We start from the raw sequence: 20,170 nt of genomic DNA, 5'->3' as shown, positions 1-20,170 counted from the left end.
TGTGCTGGTACGTCAGAAGACTAATGACTAATTTCGATGATGTGACGTAGGTACTATGTCAATACAGGGCAAAGGTCTTTTGTTTGCAGGAGACTCATTAAAAGCCTATGCACACAAACTTCTGCAAAGCAATATGCCATTTTTAAAAAAGACCGAGACAGTGCTGATGTGTGGTCTGGTCGGCTAGTGATAATAGTAGGTAGTTCATTTGCTTGCCAACATCTGCACTCACAGAATTTGAGGGGATACTACAAGAACTTAGGGACAAAGTTACTCTCCCCAGAGCTATTTAACTTCGTGGGGGAGTGGGGCAGAGTGCCTCGGAACGTACTATTCCGTTGAATGCAGAATGAAAGAGACTATTAATTCTCTTATACTGATTGATATGTGAGGTGTAACGTCCCAAAACCTCTATATGATTATGAGAGACCACCTGGGTTCTTTACCGTTCACCCAAATCTGAGCACACGGGCCTAGAACATTTCCGCCTCCATCGGAAATGCAGCCGCCGCAGCCGGGATTTGATCCCGCGACCTGCGGGTCAGCAGCCGAGTACCTTAGCCACTAGACCATTGCGGCGGGGCTAATTCTCTTATACTCAAGTAGAGATCTCAATCTATGCAACTCTCGTTACGATGAGGCGTGAATGGGATCTAGCACTCCGTCCTTGCTGACGGAGTAAAATCTAGCGCTTGCATGTTACCACCGACGCCGCAAAGCAATATAACTGCCTCGTATCCATACACCTCTGAGCGTACATGCCCCAGATCTCAGTTTAATGCGTCAAGTATTAGGATAACTTTCAGTGATAATAAAAGCATGCTTGTGTGATCACGAACGTTTATTTCCCGAAGCGCCAACACCAACACCTTCGAAGCAAATAACAGCGGCAACATCTAAAGCATTGCCATAAGTTACTTTACGACACAATAAAATTGCTACTAGAGTAAGGTAAAACGGTCAGCACACATTGTAAAAGAAGTGTAAAAAAATGGCCCCGTACCTGCATGTATTCTGCAAATGTCGTCGAAAGACTGTAGTCTGGTGTGTGGAGAGAGTGAACAAAACATTTATTTGATGTTCTGCGCAAGAAAATCGGTAAATTGTATTCCGGAGGCGCTGCGTTAGAGTGCCTCGAGCCTACAGCGGAGGCGAACGAGCGCATCAAGTAACGTCACACGTGAGAAATGAGCGCCATCTGACAGTTTTCTTGGAAAACTGAGCATGTGGCTCTGAGACAGGTGTGTGTGCCCGTCTCAGAGGTGATAAGGTGTAAAACGCAAGGCGACGGGTAGGTGCCATCACCGTCTCGTTTTAGCAAAACGTTGGAAACACTCGCCTGTTCGTGCAAGCGTTGCATAGTCAGTGCAGCGTGATAAGCGCTAGGGTCCTTAAAATTACCTATGTATGCCTTTTCTAGTAAAAGACACACATGCAGAATATATACGTGTTGTTGTGGTGGCCCAGATCTGCGCAATAATTGCTTTTTAATCGACAATTACACAAGTATGAACGCTGATTCTTCAGCAACATTGGTGGGCGCTGTGGATGGGGAAAGCCATTTCGAATACCCGATCCTGTTTAGAGTGGACAAACAGACAATTGTACAGACAGACAGACAGACCAAATTTTTTTTGTCGAAGGTCCCCAAGAAAGACTATCGTCTTTAAAACTTTTACAGCACAGTTCGAACTCGCCACCTATACATGACGAGGCGGGTACACTACCACTACACCACGTTATGCCACGCTCACTGCTGTGTAAGGAAACTGGTTGAAAGAAAACACGCCATTCCGCTTCACGGGTCGTAGCTTGAGCACATACGCGATATTTGTTTCTAACTAAACCTTGCATCATCATGATATGGGAACTACTGGCGTCCACGCATTACATTACACTCATGCCAGGACGCCAAGTTTCTTTCAGCATTCACAACATAGAAAAGAAAATATACAAAAATTACTAAGAACCTCTGGAAGATGATTTACTGCCGAGTGCAATAGCCGTCACTCGCTTGTTCTGCTGGTTGACCTGCGCCGAAGTTTTATATCCACTGTAATGCTCAATAAGTACACTCGTAGTTGATTGGATTAGGAGTATTTTCGTGCGCAAGCGACGATATGATATAGTGCAGAGGCCGTTTTAGAGTGTTCTGATTTGCATCTTAAACCGTTAGCTGGAACAACGTAGCCGATAGCTAAAAACCAAATTGCATGTGCACGAAAGTGTCTCATCGTGTTTCTTTATGAACGCACACCGAATGACAAGCATGTGTTTGCACTTGTGATTCAGCAAAATGCGAAGAGTGCGCCCGGCGGCTGTCGGCGGTGGCCCTTGTGCGATGCTCATCGTTCCTTCTGCGCACACCGCACACAAAAAACAATTGTTCATTCAAGTTAACCGATGGCAAGGGTCTACTGCACAGCGATTCTTACTCCTCGAGGTAGCCCATTGTTAAACCCAGAAGCAACGATGGCCCCACCGCGGTGGTCTAGGGTCTAAGGTACTGGGCTGCTGACCCGCAGGTCGCGGGTTCAAATCCCGGCTGCGGCGGCTGCATTTCCGATGGAGGCGGAAATGTTGTAGGCCCGTGTGCTCAGATTTGGGTGCACGTTGAAGAACCCCAGGTGGTCGAAATTTCCGGAGCCCTCCACTACGGCGTTTCTCATAATGTTATGGTGGTTTTTGGACGTTGAACCCCACATATCAATCAATCAGAAGCAACGATTGCATGTATCACGGACTCGCCCGGTAAGCTAGGCCTTCATTCGCTGGCAGTTGTACTCACACGGGTCACAATTACTTAGGCCGATCTTGGCACAGGTGACTCGACAAGGTGGACGTTTGAGCAATTCGCAAGCCTCTTATTGTCGTAATAAAGGGTAGATGAGTTAAGCAAAACTATAAGTATTGCCAGAGATGGGTTTGAATTGTGCTTTTTCCGACCAGCGTCAATTTTCTGGCGTACTAGTAGACACTGCAGCATCGCTAGTTGGTTTGGATGCTGGATGGTAACATTCGTAGAATATTTTTCGGCCAGCACTGCTCACAGATCGTGCCAACTGTATTTGTAAGCGCCTAAGCATAATTCTCACACTTGGGCACAAGTGGCTTCACGACATTGAGCCAATATGACATAATATCAGCTTATATTTGGAATTTATTATTGGAAACCTCGTTGTGCGTCATGTAGTTTTATAATAAAAGTTCGGCGTACCTACAGAGTACGTAACGATCACCAGATACTGACACATGCAAGATGTATATTTGCTCTTCAAAACGCGTAGCTGAGATGTAGCGCCGCCCATACTGGAAGGAGGCTAGGCATCATGAGTATAAATACCAGTTGCTGTGAGAATGATTGTCCGTAGCGCGAGAGGTATAAGTTCAGTGCACTTGTTTCCTGTGTTGCGTACTATCATAATGTGTATGCCGATGTCCGATCTGCATATGAGACGTAAATTGAACCAATCTATGCAGTTCACTGCTTTTACAAAATGCTCGACATAGTCTTTCTTTTGGAGACGTTACTCCTAGCGCAGCAGGAGTAATTCTACTCTTGGAGAGAGTCAATGCACTATAGCCCTACGAGATTGTAAAACTCCGTGAGAGAAGAGTGCGACTCCCACAGAGGGTGTATAAACTCTATTTCGGAAGCGTGACTGTACTCTAGCGAGGGAGCTTGTTCACTCTCGTTCAGCCCGCGTACCAGCACTCTGTCGAGATAGTGTGCTTACTCTGTGCAGAAGAGTGCCCAGCACTCCTAAAAAGACAGTGAAATATGGGACAAGCCTCTTCTCCCATAAATAGAGTTGCCAGCACTCTTTTGGGGCTGTGAGTGTAACCCTACAGACGCCGCTTGAGGCACCACCAATACGAGCAGTACTTTTTAACAAGCGGGTCACCATTTTCTCCATATACATGCGTCCTCATAAGGAAATCGACAAAACAATGTTTTAGGGGTCAAGGTCCTTAAGCCGTGGGTCGTGCGTCCCTGATGAATCAGTAGTAGTAGTAATAGTAATAGTAGTAGAACTAGTAGTATTAGTTGTAGTTTTTGTAGGAAGCCACCTGTTTTTTAGTTCTTGGAATGTCCGCTGCATGGCGGTCCTTGCATATGAAGATTTATGATGCAAGTATACGATATGGCGGTACATGAAGTGTTCACTAGATGGATGGACGAACGGAGGAATGGACGCACAGAATCACGCTTGCACGGACGAACGAACGCACGCACGTACGGACGGACGCATGGATGAACGAATGGACGCACAGATGGACGCATGGACGGATAGCTGGACACACTGAGGTAAGGATGGATGGGCGCACGGAAAGACACAAGGACAGACGGACGGTTGATCGCCGGACCGATAGATGGACGCTTAAACGAACGCACAGACAGCTGCAAGCAAGAATGGACGTATGGACGGAAGCACGGACGGACTGATAGATGCTTCGCCCCACCCGTCCTCATTTAATCTTAGATATGTTGCGAATTTCGATAACACTGTCGACTAGCTCCGAAAACTATACATCACTGTCGGTGACTTTTATGGCCACAACAGTCTGTGTGGAGACTCGAGGTGTGACGCAAAAGGTAGATTTATGAAGAACTTTCTTTTATACTCTGGTGTACGCATTTTCAATAACTAGGAACCTATATTCTACAATTCCTCCCACAACTCTTACTTTTCCATTTACTTGGCAACTGGCTCTTCCACGTTTTTGTTGTTCTTAGACAAAAAAGTTTTATGTAAGTTTTGTGAAAATTGCCATTTTTGCACAATATTGAATCTTGTAAAGCAAGAAGATTACACTCAGTTTGCACTGCCATGGGTACTGGCTTCAGCCGATTGGGAGCTGTTTAACCAATCCACTCTCTCTGCCTAGAATTTATCGCTGAACTTTCTATAGATGATGCCGAAGCGCGTTTTACAGATTTAATCATATCTGTCGCAGAAAGATGCCTCCCACCAACAAAAGGTGCGTCACTTCAGAACACTATGGTGGAATATCGAATGCAAGCTGGGATGGAAGAATCAAAATAAGGTTTGGAGCATCTTCCGTCGCTACCCAACTGTAGAAAGCCTAATTGACTTCAGAAAGGTTACAGTGCACGAATTCATTTCTTGATATGTGGGGTTTAACGTCCCAAAACCACCATATGGTTTTGAGAGACGCCGTATTGGAGGGCTCCAGAAATATCGACCACATGGGGTTCTTTAACATGCACCCATATCTGAACACACGGGCCTACACTCTAAGCCAAAAACGGCCAAATTAGGAGCAACGGCTGATTTTCGTCCTTCAGACCAACTGTAGCTCCCCGAAAGGACCAAGCAGTACAAAATGGCTGACATGTCTGAAAACGGGGGAGCAACTGTTCGTCTGAAGTTTCTAAGGGTGCAAAAAAGGAGTAACCGCTGTAAATGCTCTTGTCGCGCAACGGGTACTCCCCTGAAGGACACCGCACACAAATATGCATGACGCCCACATTGATATTCATGGGCCAGATTATGATTTGTTCTGTGTGCCAAACTTCACTAAACCAAAACAGTAGTTTATTTTAGCATCCGCAGATAATAAAATAGCAGCGCTGGCTGAACACAGAAGACCCGAGAATACTGCTACCGAGAGTGCCTAACACATGCCGCAGCAGCCCGGAGAGTTGGCACGTCAAAGCGGACCAAACGCTGAAACACGTGCAAAACAGGGATGTACAAAAAAAAAAGCCTAGACACGCCGTTCGTCTGCTAGGGAAGGGCGTCAAAGCCGATAAAGCACCAAAACAGGCGCAAAAGAACCCCCCCACCCTCGCCAAATATATCGGAGGAAAACAAACACACCCAGACGCGCTTTTCATCAGCCATCAAACTTAGTAGCATGCTGCAACGTGTAGTTTGAGGGCAGAATGACAAATATTTGCCATCTGCGCCGGCACGACACGTGCGGCGCTAGTATAGCAAGTGATGTAATTTTCAAAGTGATCAGTATTTAAGGTTTTTGTGTACTAGCAATAAATAAAAATTAAACTCCATTTTTATGAATATTAATAGGTTTTATTATCCCTAAGTTTTTTTATAGGTGTATTTGAAGAACACACTGATAGCATTGCGCTGACGCCTGTGCTGTCACTGCTCAACGTTTTTTTTTTCAGCGCAACTAGGTTCGCGTTCACACTACTCATATTCATATGGTTTGTGGTCGGCGAGCACATGGATATGCGAGCTTGTGTGCTATGTTTTCATCGTGCGTGTGTGTCACAGATTTGCGTTTCTACTTATACGGGATGAAGGTTAGTGTATATTTATCTTTAGAGAGCGCAATGTTGTTAAGAATTTTGCTGCTGGGTGGAACAAACACAACGTAAACACGTCTTTAGCTAACTGCAAACCTGTTCGCTCGTCGGTCAAAAGACTGTGCATGCATCAGCTTGCAGGTGAGTGGCATTTTCAGCAACATTTAATGCTCTCACAGTGTGGGTAATTACAGTCTAACATTTGTTGGGGCGTTTTCAATCCCAAATTTATGCTTGTTCACAGCTTGTGAAAAATGTTGAGTTGTCGAACAGCTGGCTCATTGTTTTTACTCCAAAGACATTGTTGAGTGGTTGCGCTATCAAAAAAGAAATGATTTGTTCTTGCTTATTTATCGTATTCATTTCTAGCCGTTTCGGACAAAATTATTTCTATTATTACCACCTGCATACCCTCTTGCTGCCTCTGCCACCACTGCAGTGCCAGTGTACTTTAGCTGTCAAAAGCTCCTTTCCGCAACAATACGTACTTTAAAAAAAACATTGAGGCGGGGTTGTAGCTGCCTTCATACTGGTACATATCTATCATTGGCTTTTTGTAACGTTAATGGCTGGGTGTTGAGGCCTTCAGCGTCATTTTTTTGAGCTGTAGAGTGTATGCAGGCCAGTACGTGAAGAAATTATTTTAGCATCACTTCACAGGCATAACGTATAGTGGTGCACAATTTTTTTTCAGGCCGGGCATAGGGAGCCTACTATGACGACCATATTTGCTTGCCAATTCAGATAAGCGGACCCCCCCTCCCCGCACACCTCAAAAAAAATCTACCATCACTGCGTCACTTGCTTCACCTCTACGCTGAACGTATTAATTTATAAGCGCACCATCAAGTGAGCACTTTGCATATGGTGAGAACAATGGAAGGAGAACTGATCCAAATCTTTCAGATTTCTTTAGTGATGCAAAACGTTCACAAAACCTAATAACGTGAAAGTCAATCATAAATTGTGTAGGTTCCCATTAGCGTTGTCAATATTCTGCATCAAGGAATCTTTATGCGCTGTGAAAACTTAGCAAGCCATTGAGGTCACATCTTGACGTCAATACCAATCGACGAAAATTTCGACATCAATAACGCCGTTTGGGATTTGCTGCATGCACATAATTAGGCTGGTTTCCAATAGGCTGTTCTTAACCAGACTTCACTGCTACCAAATAAAACACTGCTACCAAAGAACACATTATTGGATGCATATCCTTTACTATTTTTTTTCAGGTGTATGGCACAAATTTGGTTATACTGCAGATAATGATGCCCCCAATGATGCTAAAGTACAAAAAGCAAGTGAATTTCGGTAAGTGCAGACTTACCAAAACTACGTATATGAAACACTACGTATATGAAAGCATCACTTTTTGGGGGACAAACAGCGCATGCTTTGGCCAGCGAATAGTGTATCATGCCACTTGGTTACACTGGCAGTAACAATTTGGCATGGTTCCACTGGCCCGTGTGTGTGCTTACACAGTTACCGTTAAGATAAAACGTTTATGTTTCATTGCAGGAATTGCTATTTGTACTAGAAAGCCAACTGCCAAGATTTGTTTACGATGGTGCTACTAAAAGTACGTTTTTCCTATTACCATGGGTGACGGCTTGCACAAAGCATAACACTTAGACCTAGATTCACAAAGCTGTCCGTGTGCAGGCCTTCATAACAGCGTTTCTTGACTCGCCTATACCCTGTTTCCTGTGCATGTTTCGTGAGTTTAACGTGCCACAGCATGTTGAACTCTCCTACTCTGATAAATTCTCGTTTTAAAGTTTTGCAAGAGTGTGCTTATCTTTCTTGTGCACTTTCTTGCTGTTCCACGATCCTGAAGTGTTATGGTCTTACTAGAGATGGCAGTGTTCCGAATGTTTGTATTTCCATAACTTTGAACAAGTATGTATTGTGGGCTTGAATGGTAGCACATCCTCAACAAATGTCTTTCTCGCACATGTAGAAGGCAGTACAAAATAAATAGGCAGATACTCACACCGGGCGCTACCTTCTAAGAATGCTTTTTTTAAAAACCGCGGTGCGCTTATTTCAATTTGTTCAATAGAGCAATAACCTGTTCGGCTGTGAACCAGCAAGACGTGGAACTAATAAAAAGCTTCAAATATTGTTGCGCTCAGATATATGTGTATGGGCAAGCTATCTGTGACACTCTCAAAAAAAGAATTTGAATATCTGTGCATGCCTTAAAATATATTACTTCGTTCACAGATCTCGTGGCTCTGACTCGTCAACCGAATGAACATGTGCGCCCTAGTTTCATAAATTTAAAGCATTGTTTGAAGGTAGCATGGTCTATATTTATTTGTGTCTATAGTTTTGTCCAGCCGTTTACGTCAGGTACAAGGAAATATACTGAAGATTATCATGTAGCCTCTGCAAATGGTTGCTTTCAAGCAGGCTTTGCATGCTTGGCTTGTGCCTACAGGTATTGCACAATGCGTGACGCTGCAGCATATTATAGAACAGTAGAATCGAGAGCAACTATGTGCACGAGCTAAATCTGTATTTTAACATGAGCGGATGGTACGTGTTATTTGCCACACACATGACCTCGTTTAGAATGCCCATTGGTGAATGGGCTCATAGAAATGTCACTCAGCTGTGTATAGGGAACAAGTTAACTTAACCTAAGGGTAGCTTTACTTCTACAGAAGTAATGGCTTCTTCAGTTGCTGCACAATTTCCAGAAAATTGCTATCCAAGACATCATGTGAAGAGCATCTACCACATCTGTATTTATATGGCTTGCGCAGTAACGTTTGGCCGGACCTACCTTTCATTCACACATTTTGTTTTGCAGTAGACATTCTAGAATGTAAATGCTGCTGCAGTGTGTAAGACTCATTATTATGTATTGATTCTGGCACGTTAAACCTCACACTTCTAATTTTTCCTGCAGGAATGAGAGGCTTCACATATGCCTGCGGTGACATTTCGATGCGCTAGCCTGATGGAAACACCAGTCCTGCAAAACTCGGGTCCTTCACAAGTGGAGAAGTTGCTCTTCTCTCTCCAATGATGACACAGACTGCCCTATGCTAGAAATTTAAGATTGCTTTTTCATGGAAGACGCAGGAAACCTTTGATGAATTATGGTGCTTGGTTAGTGCTGGCTGTGGTGTGGTGAAGCCTACTTCTAGAAGTGCTCACACGTCGACTAAAAAAAGAAAAACAATAAAGCATTTTTTTCCTTTCAGTATTGTTCACTTTTTGTGTTAGAAGCACCCAAGCAGTGCTCTTCTAAGGAGCTCTCCCCCTGTGTTGAGCGTGTGACAAGCATACTCGAGATAAATATTTATTTCCAAGAGGAGTAACTGGAAGCATGTGCACTGGGTCGTCAGAGAGTAACTGCGAACACGCGGGAGGAACGGTAAGGACCAACCGTTTGTCTTAGGGGAGCAATTGGTGGGAGTAGTGGTTGGTCCGCAGGGAGCAACTGGTGGGAGAAACTGTTGGTCCGCCGGGAGCAACTAGAGGGAGTAACTGTTCATCCTCCAGAGGAGGAACTGAAAGGAGAGCAACGGTTCGTCCTTCAGCAGTTACTCCTTCTAGGGGAGTATTGGGAGTGTCAATGCGATTGCTCCCTGGAAGGAGCAACCCTTATACCCTCGTTGCTCCCTTTTGGCTTAGAGTTCATATTGCAGAAGAAATTACACATGCGGCTCATTACGAGCTCCATAAACTGCTCAACTTTGTCATGAAAATTTGGTTTGTCAGTAACCTGTGACCAAGCGAAAGCTATTATACAAAGGTTATCATACAAGGCCCCAGTCATCTCCTTGAGAGCAAATATTGGAGATTGGTTAAAGTGACTGCTGCAGCTCGTTCTTTATAATAATAATAATAATAATAATAATAATAATAATAATAATAATAATAATAATAATAATAATAATAATAATAATAATAATAATAATAATAATAATAATAATAATAATAATAATAACAATATAATTTATTATTATTATTATTATTATTATTAATATTATTATTATTATTATTATTATTATTATTATTATTATTATTATTATTATTATTATTATTATTATTATTATTATTATTATTATAGAGAGACTATTTCCATCAGGAGGGAACAAGTCGAAATAGTCGCAAACTTGAACATGAGTAAAAATGCACTACTTATTACTAAAAATGCAGTAATTCCTATTCATATTAAGAGCAATATATGTGAGCAGCTGTTTCACATTAACAAAATTTCGTTAATGATGCAAATCTTGGCCACTTAAATGACTGCCATCGAAATAATTGTATTCATGAATATAGTTGACTGGTAATGCATAGAAAGTTATACTTTTAGTACTCCAAGTTTATTTCCTGACTCCTTGTCTGGAGTGAAGTTAGTTTTTCGATGAGCACTATAACTTTTCTTCAGACAAATCGTTCACGGTGACTTGAACGCTCTTCATACATCACGCCCGTCATTAACTCCTATAGGTCATGAAGTTCGCTCGTCGACGATGCATCTACAGCTCTTGCAGTCAACTGGCCTTAAACAAGTACAAGAGCAACCTACTAGACGTACAGTTTTACTAGACTCAGTGTTTCTGAGCCAACGCCTCGTGGATGACAGGTTAAATAACAGAGTCACTGAAATACTTTTGATTCATAGAGCAGTTGAGGTTCATGCTTCTGTTCCAAGAAAAAGCCGCACATTTTGTACCCCTCGTATGCTAGTTTTGATCGTGCGGGTGATGCTTCGATTACCGATTCCTTAAGTGAAAATAACGATCATTTTGTGCAGCTAAGGGCTGCTAATAAACTGAATATTTCTTTTCTTTTTTTTCTAAAGCCTCGATATTATCTGCTTTCCTAGCATTAAGCGTGCTAAATACAACGAAATCACTATCTGAGGCAAGGAAGACGCGAGATGTTTATACATATCTGCACTTACCCTGTGTTCGCATAAAAGATGGTACTCAAAGCAGAGGGTTAAGTCCGCTAAAATTGGCCTGCTTAACAAAGTAAAGGGTCACTGTGGAGTTAAAACCTAAATCAAGTAATGACGTTTACATTAAACTGTCATTATCTTAGCTTTCTTAAAGCAATCTTAACAAAAACTTGGCAATCTATGTTAACTTCTTACTTTTTGCTGGTATTGATAGCGCTTTTTTAATTATTGGGATGCCTACAAATAAATTCAAAAGAACCGAATCAAACGTTTTACTTACTTGAACTGTTTTTTACGCAGGATAACCTGTAACTTTCTTCTTTTATGTGTAGAACAGCAACAGCAATCATGTATTTTTTTCCTATTGGCGGTATGTCAATTAGGTACGAGGTAGATATTCCCGCAGTCATCACAGCAATATCACTATTGTTCTGGTTCGTTAATTTCTTTTGAACAGTCGTTGTCTTTCAGTCGTTTTTAGAAAGGTGTTGCCGGTCAAGCTCTCTGACGTCTCACTTTTGTGAACAGCTCCAACACATATTTCACAGATGTAATATGGATTTTTTTAGGAACCAAAAACATAAGAGTATTCGAAAATGGTTTTATTCTCGTTTCAGCGCCACACCTCAACCAGTAGAATGAACGTATGGCTTTGCTAAAGCACTACATTTTGGTACACACGTTGGGGAAGTTTTCGTAGACCTGTTCAAAGGTTCCGTCGCTCAGCGTTAAATACTGTTTAGGCTCAGCATCATTCTCATTAGTATTAAACTTGTAAAGTGAATGGCCAGTTTTTTTATCATGCTGTTCCCAATATGCACACAACAATGTTTCTGGCTCCCCTGTTTTCTATAAGACAGTTCCTGTTTTCGCAGGGTATCGTCTATGGCCTTCGTCTCTTCTTACTTAAAAATAATGATTTACCACAAAACATAGACGATAACCCGCGTAAATATAGCGTTCATTGTGTTTTCTACACCATTATCGACTCTCTTGAAGACCATAAAGTTCTTCATGACGCTTTCTAACACTTCTCGTGGTGCGACGACTGACAGATGAATATAAAGTTCGCCAAACTTCTTTTAATGACATTCACTAATTGTCTACTCCCCTCAGTTCTCTCTTACACTTGCAATAAATCTTCTTCACCTAAAGTGAACGAGTACCTAATACTTCATTTTACAAACCATCTATTGACCAAGCTTGCGGAATTAGTACTTTCTAAAGCATGAAAAAAAAACTAGATTATCATCAGCGCACTCTTCAAGTAGCCATTGAAGAAAGTCAAACTCCGCACATATAAAACCAAACTTCCTAGAAAATTTCAATATGTATCTGAAGTACGCAACCCAATATATCAACGCGACATTAACATTTTGATACCGTACAAAATGAAAAATTGGCAGATCTCACGTACTGCGCTAATCATTGATTCGTAAAGCACAAATGAGGAAGGTTGATATGCCACTTTATTATTGGCGCAACATTAAGAAGCGGACGTAATCTATGCCGTACATGACAAGCTTTCATGTCATGATTATTATGTTTAGACGTGTCATTTACTTTCGTCGTGTAATCACGTCTTGTGGTGCCAAACTTGGTATATGTGGAGCTAGCGAAATGGCGGTGAGCGTGCTGTTAGGGAAGCATGTAGTCAAGTTTTACATGATACGCATATCAATATTATAATCTTTGGACGTGTCATTTACCTCCATTGTCCTTTCACGTCACGTAATACAAACTTTTGTACATCTGGAATCAGCAAAACGGTCGCGAGCACATTTGAGCATAGCTAGTAGTCCTGTTTTACATGGCACGCACATTTTATTATCATGTTTGTACGTGTAATTTACTTTCGTCGTTCATTCACGTAATCTTATACCTAAATAGGTATAGTTGAAACAAGCGAAACGGCTGCGAGTGCGCTATGAGCGTATCATTGACGATAGTTCTAGCACGAGAACAAAACCACGACACAGAGACAAGAGTTTTGTTCTCGTACTAGAACTATCGTCACGCCATACCAACTAGCCCAAGCTGCCACACTTCTAACGTATCATTGAGTTGTGTTTTACATGACACGCATGCCATAATTATCATGTTTGGAGTGTAATTTACCTTTGCCGTCCATTCGCGTCTTGTAATACAAAATTTACTATATGTGAAGCTAGCGAAAGGGCCACGAGCAAATAATGAGCATAGTATGTTGTCATGTTTTTACATGACACTCATGTCATGGTTATTATGTTGTCACCAGTGTTTAACTTTCGTCATACAGTGACGTCACGTAACGCCAACTTTGGTATATGTGAAGCTAGCGAAACAGCCGCTAGCGCATCATGAGTATGGCATGTTGTCATGTTCTCACACGGCACGCATCTCATGATTATCAAGTTTGCACCAGACATGCACCTTCGTCATCCATTCACGTCCCGTGATATTGACTTTCATATATGTGAAGCTAGCAAAACGACCGTGAGCACACCATGAGCGTGGTGTGTAGTCATGTCTAGTCATAACATAAATATCATAAAATGCATATTATATGCTTTCCACGTTAGAATTTATCACTTATGTACGCCTTGCAGACATGTCATACCATGCCAGCTTTGTGAAATGCCATGTGAACGAAACCACCGTAAGGGTAGCAATATCTTGAAATGTAAATTATGACATTCATGATATACACGCTATGATTTTCACGTTATGAAAAATAATTTAAAATATGCTTGTCATGCAATTATGTTAGGCTATATAGTTATGTAATGCTAATTTCGATATCGACACCTTTATCAGAATGGCCAGGAGAACTGAAAGTTGCAGGGACATAGATAGATAGATAGATAGATAGATAGATAGATAGATAGATAGATAGATAGATAGATAGATAGATAGATAAATAGATAGGTAGATAGATACGCTTCCGTTACAATAGGAATGACAGAGTTTCTCTGTTCATAAACTAACCACTCGAGCAACACATCACCAAAACAAAATTTTCCTGCACATCTTCATTAAATCCCTAAGATCAACCCCCTTAATTAAATTCTTTAAATGCTCAAGCTTTCTGTATTCGTGACTCGCATAATCTGAATTTTTTATCAAAAGATATATATATATATATAGGGGGGGGTGCTAAGAATCTCTGGATCCGGAAAGGCCGCCTTTGAAACCTGAACTTGGCAACGTTTAACGCTAGAACCTTATCCAGTGAGGGTAGTCTAGCTGTACTATTCGAGGAGCTAGAGGGTGTTCAATGGGATATAATAGGGCTCAGTGAAGTTAGGTGGACAGATGAGGCCTATACGGTGCTAAAGAACGGGCACGTCCTTTGCTATCGCGGCTTGGCAGAAAGAAGAGAAGTGGGAGTGGGGTTCTTAATTCACAGAAACATAGATGGCAACATAGAGGAATACTATAGCATTATTGAGAGGGTGGTAGGTATCGTAATTAAACTGAATAAAACATACAAGATGAAGGTAGTACAGGCTTACGCACCTACATCCAGCCATGATGACGCTTCAGTTTAAAGCTTCTATGAAGACGTGAAATCGGCAATGAGTAAGGTAAAAACACACTATACTATAGTGATGGGCGACTTTAATGCAAAGGTAGGGAAGAAGCAGGCTGGAGACCAGGCAGTAGGAGATTATGGAATCGGTACTAGAAACGCTAGAGGAGATCTACTAGTAGAATTCGCAGAACGCAATAATTTACGGATCTTGAATACCTTCTACCGAAAACGAGAAAACCGCAAGTGGACATGGAGGAGCCCTAATGGCGAAAATAAGAACGAAATAGACTTTATAATGAGTGCACACCCAGGAATCATGCAGGATGTGGAAGTGGTTGGCAAGGTACGATGCAGTGACCATAGAATGGTACGGTCTCGAATTTGCCTAGACTTGAAGAAACAACGACCGAAACTGATACGCAAAAAGCCAATCAATGAGCTAGCACTGAGAGGGCAAGTACAGGAATTCAGAGTGTCGCTGCAGAACAGGTACTCGGCTCTTAGTGAGGAAACCAACCTTAGAGTAGATACAATGAATGATAATCTGACGAGTATCATTACGGAGTGTGCAGTGGAAGTTGGAGGCAGGGTAGTTAGACAGCACACTGGCAAGCTTTCTCAGGAAACGAAGAACCTAATTAAGAAGCGTCAAATCATGAAAGTGTCAAGTACAACAGACAAAATAGAACTAGCAGAGCTTTCGAAGTTGAATAATAGACGTAAGGTACGCGATATAAGAAGGTATAACATGGAGAAAAATGAACGTGCTCTGAAAAACGGAGGAAGCGTCAAAGCAGTGAATAGGAAACTTGGAATAGGCAAAAGTCGGATGTATGCACTAAGGGACAAAGAAGGCAAAATAACCAATATGGATATTTAGTTAAAATAGCGGAGGAGTTTTACAGAGATCTATACAGTAGCCGAAACAACCACGAACTTAATACTATAAGAACTAGCTGTAACCCAGATGACACCCCACCAGTAATGATAGAAGAAGTCAGAAAAGCTTTGGAAAGCATGCAAAGAGGCAAAGCTGCTGGTGAGGATCAGGTAACATCAGATCTGCTGAAAGATGGAGGACAGATTGTGTTAGAAAAACTAGCCACCCTGTTTACGAGGTGTCTCCTGACGCAAAGAGTACCAGAGTCTTGGAAGAACACTAACACCATCTTAATACATAATAAAGGAGATGTCAAGGACTTGAACAATTACAGGCCGATCAGCTTGCTCTCTGTAGTATACAAGTTATTTACAAAGGTAATTTTTAACAGGGTAAAGAAAACATTAGAATTCAATCAACCAAAGGAACAAGCAGGATTTCGAACAGGCTACTCAATGATTGACCACATTCATGCTATCAATCAGGTAATAGAGAAATGCTCAGAGTAAAACCAATCACTATACATAGCCTTCATAGATTACGAGAAGGCGTTTGATTCAGTAGAAATATGAGCCGTCATGCGGACACTGCGGAACCAGGGCGTAGATGAAGTATATATAAACATCCCGGAAGAAATCTACAGGGGATCAACTGCTACCATAGTGCTTCATAAAGAAAGCAACAGAATACCAATCAAGAAGGGTGTAAGGCAGGGGGACACAATCTCCCCAATGCTATTTACCGCGTGCTTACAGGAGGTTTTCAGAAGCCTAGAATGGCAACAGTTAGGGATAAAATTTAATGGAGAGTACCTTAGTAACCTGCGCTTCGCCGATGACAATACATTGCTGAGTAACTCAGGGGACGAATCGCAACTCATGATTACAGAGTTATACAAGGAGAGCAGAAAGGTGGGTCTTAAAATTAAGCTCCAGAAAACGAAAGTAACGTACAACAACCTCGGAAAAGAGCAGCGCATCGAGATAGGTAATAGTGCAGTTCGAGTTGTAAAAGACTATGTCTACTTAGGGCAGCTAATAACCGCGGAGCCGAACCACGAGATTGAAGTAACTAGAAGAATAAAAATGGGGTGGAGCACAATTGTCGAGCACTTTCAAATTATGACAGGTGGATTGCCACTATTCCTCAAGAGGAAGGTATGTAACAGCTGTATCTTGCCGGTACTTAGCTACGGAGCAGAAACCTGGAGACTTACAAAGAGGGTTCAGCTTAAATTGACGACGACGCAGCGAGCAATGGAAAGAAAATGGTAGGTGTAACCTTAAGAGACAAGAAGAGAGCAGAGTGGATTAGGGGACAAACGGGGGTTAAGGATATCATAGTTGAAATAAAGAAGAGGAAATGGACATGGGCTGGGCATTGGGCGCGTAGACAGGATAACCGCTGGTCATTAAGGGTAACTAACTGCATTCCCAGAGAAGGGAAGCGGGTTAGGGGGAGACAGAAGGTTAGGTGGGACGACGAGATTAAGAAGTTTGAGGGGATACATTGGCAGCACCAAGCACAGGACCGGGTTAACTGGCGGAACATGGGAGACGCCTTTGTCCTGCAGTGGACGTAGTCAGGCTGATGATGATGATGATGATGATATAGAGGCCTTTCTCAAGACGTACTTTGGTATTTCGCAGGCATTTGTAGTAAGCAGAAAAACACTAACGAGCAACTACTTCACCGGTATAAAGTTTTAAAAGCTCTATACAGACGTTTTGAAAACCGACGTTCAACTTTGTCACTGAAACTTTTCATCCATCTTCGTTCCTTCAAAATTTGGTTAATCAAATAAATACACTAAAAACTTACTTTAAAACACAAAAAATAGTATCAATAACTCCAGGCAACACTCAACAGCATGCCACGTCGTAATTCCGTGTGTCGGCATATTTTAAAACTCCTGCTAAGGATAGCTGCGGCAGACTATATATATATATAAATAAATAAATATACATATATATATATATATATATATATATATATATATATATATTCAGTCAAGTGGATCTTCCGTGAGTGGTCACAACGTGGTTTATTTCGACGTTTCGGCCTAGAGTCTGGTCTTCATCAGGATTGAAGGTACAGTTTCTTGGTGCTCAGCTTTATACAATCTCTATTCAGAGGGGGGAGAGATAAAAGGGGGAAAAGGACAGAATATTGCAGCGCTACGTGAAAACTTGTCGTCAATGTCAACGGCGCAAAACTCCAGCCGTAAAACCAGCCAACCTTCTCCATCCAATAGACCCTCCGGATGCCCCCTTCCAACAAGTCGGCATGGACTTCTTAGGACCTTTCCCGACATCATGTGCAGGCAAGAAATGGATTGTCATGGATACAGACTATCTGACCCGTTATGCTGAGACTGACTCTCTGTACAGTGCGACAGCAGCCGAAGTCGCCAAGTTCTTCGTGAATAACATAGTGCTCAGACATGGTGCACCCATCGTAGTTATTAAGGATCGGGGCACCGCATTTACTGCAGACCTTATGCAATGTCTGATGCGCATGACAAATACCGATCACAGAAGAACAACGGCGTATCACCCTCAGTCAAATGGCATAACCGAACGCCTCAACAGAACTCTGACCGACATGCTGTCAATGTATGTCGATGTTGAACATAAACAGAGGGATGAAATATTACCCTACGTAACATTCGCATATAATGCAGCCGTTCAAGAAACAACCCACGTTGCCCCTTTCGATCTAATATTCGGCCGAAGAGTGACCACTCCACTGGATGCCATGTTACCACTACAGGACGAAAACAGCTATCTACCTTACTTGGATGACTTCTTGCAAAGAGCCGAAGAAACACGACCAATGGCAAGATACCGAATACGCCGTCAACAGCGCGTCGACTCTAGTCGGTACAACAAGCGACGCAGTGACGCACTTTATCATCCTGGTGACAAAGTGTGGATATGAATCCCAGTGCGCCGCCGCGGACTCTCTGAAAAGCTTCTTTGTCGATACTTCGGCCCTTATGAAGTACTCAACCGTATCAGCGACGTCACTTATGAAGTCAGATCCGTGGTACACGTGAGCTCAAGACGCCGCAATAAATACCACGGAAGTGGTACACGTAGTCCGCATGAAGCCCTATCATGACAAATTGTCGGAAAACGAGTGAGAGGGCGCATGTATCATTTCACTCTCTCAAGCATCGGGACGATGTGTCTGAGGAGGGGGATAATGCCGCGACAGGTTGGCCACGTTCAAGTAGCCGCCGCAATCATCATGGCAAGAGCACCAGCAAGACCCGGCTGGCATGAGCCACGCGTTCGTGCGCTCCAAGAACGAGGAAGAGGAAGTTAGTTGAATCTGTGCCTTTCGGCTACTCGGACTTGACGACCATAGTCATTAGACTTGCCCTAATAAAGTTGCTTGTTTTTTTTTATTAAACATATTGTAGCGCTACGTGAAAACTTGTCGTCAATGTCAACGGCGAAAAACTGTAGCGATGCTGAGGCAGACAGGCTAAAAAAACAAGCAAATTTATTAGGGCGAACTTGTGCCCACAAGTCTAATGACTATGGTCGTCGAGTCCGAGTAGCCGAGAGGCGCAGATTCAACTAGCTTCCTCTTCCTCGTTGTTGGAGCGCACGAACGCGTGGCGCATGCCAGCCGGGTCTTTCTGGTGCTCTTGCCATGATGATTGCGGCGGCTACTTGAACGTGGCCAACCTGTCGTGGCAATATATATATATATAAATATATATATAAATATATATATATATATATATATATATATATATATATATACATATATATATATATATATATATATATATATATATATATATATATATATATACCCGGGACACGGGTTCCTAGTGAACTCTCAGAGCAAAATATATTAGTCGAGCTTCTCTGAGGGAGTTCAATTTTGCACTCACAAAGAAAGCACCAATCGCTGAAGGGAGGCGTCTCTCACCTGAGCTTCCATATGCCAGTCCTAGCAATAGGAAGATTAGCAAGATTTCCTTGTGTAAATGCATTGTGACGCAGAGGATGTGCCGCGCATCAGTCTGACCAAGGTTCTGCACACAACGGCGCTCTTGCAAGCTTTATATCGGTGCCGTGTGAGATAACGCTCACTGGGGAAAACCTTGTTTGCGACAGTCAGGCGCAACGCATATTCTGTGGTTGATTCATCTGCGGATATTTGACTTGGAGGCGTGGAAACCAACAGATGGTCAGACGACTCTTCTATGCAGAAAACGAGAGAAATCACACCGATGGACTACAAGCAGTTTCTGCGGATGAACTTGTTTTGCTGTCGTCAAGCGCATAAAACGATTCATTGAAAGCGCGAGCACAGCGGAATCGATCAAAATCATGTCGCTTGTGTGACGCACTAAGGCGACCGTTAAAGCAAACTTTCCTCAGTAAGGTATTCCTGCTGCGGGGGCTGCAGTTTGAGAGAGACTAAATGCTGAAGGTCCGTGCATTTAGATTTAGAGTCACGTTAAAAACACCAGAAGGTCAACATTTCAAAACCCCTCCACTATGGCATCCCGCAATCACATCG

The 20,170-nt window shown here is 42.4% G+C and overlaps 1 protein-coding gene across 9 annotated transcripts in view; it reads right to left on the bottom strand.

Annotated features, from left to right (window-relative positions):
- LOC119160846 (uncharacterized) overlaps window positions 1–19,884 on the bottom strand; it is a 275,521-nt gene extending 255,637 nt beyond the window's left edge. For 6 of the 9 annotated variants that reach the window (XR_012887704.1, XM_075880656.1, XM_075880653.1 and 3 more), the window contains exon 1: window positions 19,574–19,884. Coding sequence is in view for 6 of the 9 variants with exons in the window: in XM_075880656.1 (XP_075736771.1) it covers window positions 19,574–19,585 (12 nt within the window). In the remaining 3 variants the exon portion in view is untranslated. The remainder of the gene's footprint in view (window positions 1–19,573) is intronic. The other 3 variants (XR_012887703.1, XR_005108352.2, XM_037413099.2) reach the window with 3 other exon arrangements.
- Window positions 19,885–20,170: the final 286 nt, after the last annotated feature.

Source organism: Rhipicephalus microplus, chromosome X, assembly GCF_043290135.1.
Source record: "Rhipicephalus microplus isolate Deutch F79 chromosome X, USDA_Rmic, whole genome shotgun sequence".
Lineage (NCBI taxonomy): Eukaryota > Metazoa > Arthropoda > Arachnida > Ixodida > Ixodidae > Rhipicephalus > Rhipicephalus microplus.
The sequence above is the reverse complement of the archived record's forward strand: the minus strand, read 5'-3'. Positions and strand labels throughout refer to the sequence as shown.